At 37.8% G+C, this 7,615-nt stretch overlaps 1 protein-coding gene across 1 annotated transcript in view; it reads left to right on the forward strand.

Moving 5' to 3' along the window:
- dnah7 (dynein, axonemal, heavy chain 7) overlaps positions 1–7,615 on the forward strand; it is a 72,295-nt gene that overhangs the window by 40,290 nt on the left and 24,390 nt on the right. Inside the window, 6 exon segments of the mRNA XM_016513896.1 lie at positions 1,112–1,341; positions 1,503–1,833; positions 2,352–2,698; positions 2,783–2,963; positions 5,598–5,783; positions 7,065–7,228. Of these exon segments, the coding sequence (XP_016369382.1) occupies positions 1,112–1,341; positions 1,503–1,833; positions 2,352–2,698; positions 2,783–2,963; positions 5,598–5,783; positions 7,065–7,228 (1,439 nt within the window).

Raw genomic sequence — 7,615 nt, forward strand, 5'->3', positions numbered from 1 at the left:
AACGTCTCCAGGTTACGAATGTAACCATGGTTCCCCGAGGGAACGAGACGCTGCGTCGGAAACGCTTTGGGAACGCCCCCAGCGTTTCCGACGCAGCTCGAGTTCCTGAAGGGGAAACGTGTTTGCGTTGCCTTCCTTCTGATTTAGGAAAGAGTGAATTAACTTAATTTTTAATGAAGTTCCAGACCGCGTCAGTAAGAACTTGGTCCTTTGTTCGCTTCATTTTACCGCGGATTCGTTTACAAACAAGGCACAATTCAACATGGGATTTTCAAAAAGATTGAAACTAAAAGACAATGCTGTGCCAGCTATATTGAATCCGACAGTAATGTCGCAACACAAGTGTAAGTGTTTTCATTACATGGTCTTTATTGCTTTGTCTCTTCTTACAGATCGTTTGATATGTATTGTGTGAGTCATGCGTTTTTGACCTAAATCACACCAGCGTCCATTTATGAGGAATGTCGCTGTCAAACATACATACATACAACTGTTAGCCAATCATAGCAGTGAGCATTTACTTCAGAGTCTACAATCCGCCACGCCAATTCAAACAGAGTGTTCTGATGAGGGGGGTCAAAACAGGACAGAAAATAGCTTATTACTTCTAAATAAATAATAGCTTATTACTGATGTTTTTTTATGTAAAAATCTTGATAACATTATAAGTGGACCTCAGAGAACAGTACAAAATAAAAAACAAAGGCGGTTCATGACCCCTTTAAAGTTTTAGTAATTTTGTTGTTTTGTCATTTTTTATTAGTTTTTTTTTTCAGTTTATTATTACAGTTTTAATTATTTAGTACTTCACATTAAACTAAACTAAAAAAGAAAATGTGAAATAAAATAAGTTAAATATAATAAGTTTTTTAGATTTTATTTCAGTTAACACTTATTTTATTTCAAGTAATTGTTTATGGTTTTAATTTTAGTTGACAATAATAACTCTGGTTCTGTATTGACTTTACCTCCTCAAAATGTGATATAAATGTTAAACACTTGTTTTAAACAAATTGTTTTGACGGATTCAAGAATTATTTCATGTTTAATTTTAATTTTGCATTGCTACAGTCAAAAATTAAAAGCGTAATGAATCATTATGTTCCAAAAGAGCTGGCCAGAAGATGCGCTGCAGGCTGTGGCGTCTCGTTTCTTGGAAGACGTTGAAATGACAGACACTGCTCGGGAAGGCTGTATCAGCATGTGCAAAAGCTTCCACACATCCACCATCAATCTCTCTGCATGTTTCCTTTCGGAGCTGCAGCGCTACAACTATGTCACACCAACCTCGTATTTGGAGCTCATTTCTATGTTTAAGCATCTACTCCAGGGAAAAAGAGCGTAAGCCATCCTGCTCTTAGAGGCTTTACATTAGAATCACTGACTGATTAGGTTTGAATAATTAGGTTGTGTCACATTTTAGCATGTGAACTCTTTGTATGATAAGCAGCATTATTTTTTGCCAGTGATGATGATGTTGTTATTGATCTCTGTTGTTTCAGTGAGGTCATGAAACTAAAGAGTCGTTATGAGGTTGGTCTCGAGAAGTTGGAATCGGCTGCTACTCAGGTGTCCACAATGCAGGTAGAGCTGGAGGCCCTTCAGCCTCAGCTGCGTGTGGCCAGTAAAGAGGTGGAAGAGATGATGGTGGTCATCCAGCGAGAGTCTGTGGAGGTGTCCAAGACAGAGAAAGTGGTCCGCGTGGATGAAGCAGAGGCTAATGAGCAGGCAATGGCTGCCAAGGCCATTAAAGATGAATGTGACGCCGATCTGGCGGTTGCTGTACCCATTCTGGAAGCTGCATTGGCTGCTTTGAATACTCTCACCACACAGGTTGGAGGAAACTACAACTGACTAATTATAATTTATGATGCATACAAAATGTTTATAGAAACAAAGAGCTCTCAGATTGTTTTTGGCCAAAGAAACACATTCTAGCATGAGTTAGAGAGTTAAATTCTGCCATCATTCACTCAGTCTCATCTCCTTCTAAAACTTGTATGACTTTATTTTTGCCGTGGAACACAAAAGAAGATAATTTTGAAAAATGTTGGTAACCAATAAGTTTTGGTGACCATTGACTTCCACTGGATGTACAAAAACTAAGTTTTTTTTATTTTTTTTATAATATCTTCATTTGTGTTTCACAAAAGAAATAATGGCATACAGCTTTACAATGGCATGAGTGTGAGTAAATAAATACCTGAATTCTCATTTTTGGGTGAACTATCCCTTTAAGTAATAAACACCAGCAGTGTCTCTTGGTGACTTGATGAATGTTCTTACTATGTACTTTTTAACTAATGCATACCGCCAATATCCAATAAATCAATCTGTGTCACACTCTGTAGGATATAACTTTAGTTAAATCCATGAAGAATCCTCCAGCTGGTGTCAAGCTGGTGATGGAAGCCATCTGCATCCTGAAAGGCATAAAACCAGACCGTATCCCAGACCCCTCAGGCTCTGGCAAGAAGGTGGAGGACTTCTGGGGCCCAGCAAAAAAACTGCTAGGAGACATGAAGTTTCTCCAGAGCCTTCATGAGTACAATAAAGACAATATTCCAGCCAACTACATGAGCGTCATCCGCAACAAATACATCACCAACCCAGACTTTGTTCCAGATAAGATCCGCACGGCCTCTGCTGCTGCAGAGGGGCTCTGTAAATGGGTTTGTGCCATGGACTCCTACGATAAGTGAGTTAAAGCTTAACGAACCAAAGATGTGAAAGTATTTATTAATAAGAGCCATTTCATGGTGCAAACTTTTTTCCTTCGCAGAGTAGCAAAGGTAGTGGCCCCTAAGAAAGAGAAGTTGGCACTTGCAGAAGAGAAGCTGAAGGTGGCCATGGAGAGCCTCCAGAAGAAACAGGCTGCTTTGAAGGAGGTCCAGGACAAATTGGCCAAACTACAGGAGACCCTGGAAGCCAACAAGAACAAAAAGGCTGACCTTGAAAATCAGGTAAGCAGAGGACAGTAGTCACAAAAGGGGCTACGCAAGATGCTGCCAATCAACAAACGGTTGGCTACTTTTCCTGAAGGCTTGCGTATTACACCATGTTCAACTATTTTTTCTGTTGACATTCTTTGTAACCTCCAGTGCGGCCCAACCCTGTTAAAATGTCCGCTCTTTGCTGGAAGTTTGTTTATTTTGGAATTTAGTTTTTTTTTTTTTTTACATCAAGAGGAGTTGAGGGAATGTTTTCCTTTTCTTCTTTGTTTACTTCAGATCATTTTATGTTCCAACTTTGAAGTTGTAAGAGTGAAGCCTTTGTTTCTAAACCCACACAGAAAACACACAGGGGCACATGCACGCAAACACACACACACACACACACACACATACCCACACACACACACGGTGTTCTCATTTGTCTGTAGAGACTGCCTGTCAGTTTAGTGTGTGTTTGGGTAAACCAAGCATCACCAAGGCCCTTCTGCCGTTTTCTGCCCTATTTCACTTCCTTTCATGTTCCTTCTTCTTTTTTCCCCCTTTTCTCAATGTTTGTAATTCAGGTTGTCTGTTTTCCCTATTGGAGGGTAGAAATTGTTTATGCCATGCTCTCTCAAGCATGGCCCAGAATCAAGGCACTTGAATGCACTAAGGCAAACCTGTTATGCTGTTCCTGAAGCTCCACTGCAACGGTCTCTTTTAAATTGTTTTCTCACTTTGGAATATGAGTTAGAAAGAACAGGAATTATGGAGGAATTCATCTCAAAGAGCATGAAGTGTCATGCTGCCGGATGCAGCAGTGTCACAAAGAATTAGTGAAGTACCATTACAGGGAGTGAATAAGATGTTTGGATTGTTCAGTGATTGTGCTGTCAGCTTCGTGCCCAAGCGCTGAGCTCTCATCACTCTCTGCAGTAGCTGTGCAGGCTCACTCTGTCATTTCAAACAAAGACTGTGTTTCTCTGGTGCCAAACTGGGGGTTTAAAGATCCATTTTTCTGTGATGATGAAAGAGGGCCTGCACTAGTGAATCAGACATTCAGTTAGATGCTTTATTTAGAAGGATGTTTGTGTAGTAAACATTCACTTATGGTCACAAATGTTTTATATAAATGCAGTCATATCTGATCATCGTTTTCTAAACTGTGCGAATGGCTGATTATCTCTGAATACAGATGACAGCCACACTTAACCTGCTGTATCTTTGATGCCAACACCTGTTTTAGCTGTTTTTAAATTATGTTAAATGTGCTGATGCTGCTTCATCTCATAAAATGGTGACCTAATCAGAACTGGCCTTTAGTTAATATTGTACACATCAGGGAGTATGTGTTCAAACGTGTGTTATGTACACTAGGATTTAAAATTCCAAGATTTGAAAACAGTCACTTATACTAAACAAGGCTGCATTCAATAATTGTTTTCTTTTTAAATATATATTTTAAATGTAATTTATTTGTGTGCTGGCAAACCTGAATTTTCATCAGTCATCAATTTTCACTCCGGTTTTCAGTGTCACACGACCCTTCAGAAATCATTCTTAATATGCTGATTTACTGCTCAAGAAACATTTCTTTTTATTATCAATGTTGAAAACAGTTGTGCTGCTCTCAATATTTTTGTGGAAACTGATACATTTACAGTTTTTCTCAATTGATTTGACAAGTCTCCAAACTCAGGTCACTGTTCTCAAAACAGTTAACACAGTGATCTGAATACTTTGTAATTGTCCTAAACAGATTGTGCGTTTTCATTCATTTTATACAAATTACAAATCATGCAAATAATTTTCTCAAAACAATGTGCACAAAACTCTCAAATGTTTTCACTATAGTTAATACAACCAACCAATACTTTAAAATATCTGAAAAATTGTTTTACACAAATCACAAACATTTATGTACCATTTGTCCAAACACAACAAACAAATAACTCTGTAATTTGTCATTCGATCAAATGAACATAGTATATTTTCGATTGGCCCTAAACTGATAAATATTCGAGATGTTGAGACAGGGGCTTTTCAAGCATGGATTCAACCTTCTTACATTTTTTCTCCTATTATGCAAGCGCAGCAAATATGTAGTGTAGATAAAATGCAATGAAATTCTCGCAGGTGTTGGATAACAATTTTTATTTCGTTTAAATATACACAATATATATAAAACAAAACTCCCTGTTGAAGAATTGCAATAAATATGTATTTTCATTAGCATATTTGTGCATCTACAGCTGAATGTTTTATAATCAATAGAGAACACACCTATAGATTTGATGTTGATATTTAATTTTAATAATTGCATTACTAGAAAAAACTGCAGTGCTTCACTTTGCTTGGTTAAGATAATTTTGTGTTTGGATGGCTGTGTTAAATGTTTTGAGAACAAGTACACTGCATTGGAGAAAAGTGTCAAATCGATTGAGAAAAAAACGTATTTCAGTGTTCTCTGATGAATAGAAAGTTTAAAAGAACAGCATTTATTTGAAACATTATGTTTGTCTTTACTATGAATTTACTGTGCCCTTGCTGAATAAAAGTATACTTTAAAAACCTTAATGAACTCAAACTCTTGAACAGTAATGTATGTCCACATGTATGTATGCATCCTTTAGTCTCTTCATTTTCCTTTTTTTTTTTCTGTAGGTGGAGTTGTGCAGTAAAAAGTTAGAGCGTGCAGAGCAGCTCATTGGTGGGTTAGGAGGAGAGAAGACCCGCTGGAGTGAGACAGCCTATAACTTAGGTGAACTCTACAACAACCTCACCGGAGACATTCTCATCTCTGCTGCTATAGTGGCCTATCTGGGTGCCTTTACTTCCAGTTTTAGACAGGTGTGCCAACTCATAAAACAGTCCATTTCTCCTGCCAATCCATGTGCTTATCAACCCACATTGTTCATATCTTCACAGATTTTAAAAAGGGTGCTAATTAAAATTATTTTCAAAGTGGAAAGTCATTGAGCTGAGACATTTGTATTCACACATATATTCTAGTACATTTAAACTCAGACTTTTTGTTTATTTATTTTGTCTTTTGAACTGTTGGTTCATTTAAATACAAATATGTAAAAATTCAGATATTAAGCAAAATTTTGTTTTGTTTTTGTTTTGTTTTGCATTTGCTAGCCAATGAGCAAACTAATCACTATTGACCATATCATATTTACAATATCTACATGTCCCCAAGTAGTGAAGTATTTAATATTTAATACATTATTCAAAGACTTATGGGTATTTCCCATTTGTGAGATCAGATCACACAATGCAGCAAAACATGGTTGTGTACTGTAAGCGATTAGAGCGATTAATTTCATAGTAAAAATTTAAATGTAATATTTTTTGTCCAAAGATATAGCTAAATGTTCCAAAATCCTGGCAGTATTTTACAGTATAGAAGAGAGTCTATATTTAACATTGAAAGACATATGGGAGAGGGTTTGTCTGGCAGAACTGCATTTGACACATAACCTTAAGCCTTGTTTGCTTTTCCATTAAATTTGAGTCTAAGCACTGTAACATGAGTGAAATTCATATTCATATTCAGTACAGTTTATGCGTCCCAGGTTGAGCAATATTACAGTGTTTTTGATATCCTCTATAGCTATTATTTTTACACATTTGTCTCTGTCAGCTGGTTACTCTTAACAGCAGAGCAGGTTCCATAAAAAATGAATGAACTCAGTGAAAACACTTTGTACAATACCAGGTATTGCTATGGTGAGTTTGAAATAGCACTCAGGGAACAGGGAGTAGTTTCACTTTAATATTTCCCCCTCTGTGAAAGCAATATCTTTTCTCCCAGAAGAGGGTCTTTTATATAAGCTTTTGTGCAGGTACATGACACACAGCTTATTACCTTTGTGTGCAGTAAGTCTTTATTAGATTTAAACCAAAAACAAAGATATCGAAACGATAATAGTTCTGTCCACAATACCAGTATTAGGTTGAAACTAACAGATAAGGTTGGATATATGGATCTGTGTTCTCAAATAGGATTAAACATTTTCTCTGTAGGCCCATCAGTGGTTGTTTCTGGATCAGACTGTCTAAAGCAGCTGTGATCATGTTGTCTTTCTTGAGCCGTGTGTGTGTTTCTGTGTCTGACATCTACAGCGAGCTACAGAGGAGTGGATTGACATGTGTAAGACAAGAGGAATTCCCTGCTCCAAGAACATGTCACTGATGAACTCCCTGGGTGAGCCGGTGAAAATCCGCAGCTGGACCATTGCTGGCCTCCCTTCTGACAGTTTCTCCATTGACAACGCAATCATCATCTCGTGAGAGTTTTTTGCCAATATTTTTTACTTTAAAGGGGTGGTTCACTGTTTTTTTTCTAGGCTGGATTGTGTTTATGGGGTGCAGTCTAACATGTGTTAATGCTTCGTTTTTTTAAAAACGCATTATTTTTCACATAATTTACCTTTATTCCACACCGCTCTGTCCCTTCTCTGAGAAACGGGCTGATCTTTTCCTGTTTTTTTGAAGCCCCGCCCTCAGAAATAGGCGATGGGCTCTGATTGGTTAGCTAGCCCAGTGTGTTGTGATTGGCTAAACCACCTCTAGTGCGCATCTAAAAACGTCCCGCCCCTCACCTCAGCGACATGTGCTCCGGTTGTATTGTAAACAACGACTGTCAGACGGTCCTGTCTGGAGAAGGGGTGCAA

Source organism: Sinocyclocheilus rhinocerous, unplaced genomic scaffold (assembly GCF_001515625.1).
Source record: "Sinocyclocheilus rhinocerous isolate Xijiao unplaced genomic scaffold, SAMN03320098_v1.1 scaffold416, whole genome shotgun sequence".
NCBI classification, from domain to species: Eukaryota; Metazoa; Chordata; class Actinopteri; order Cypriniformes; family Cyprinidae; genus Sinocyclocheilus; species Sinocyclocheilus rhinocerous.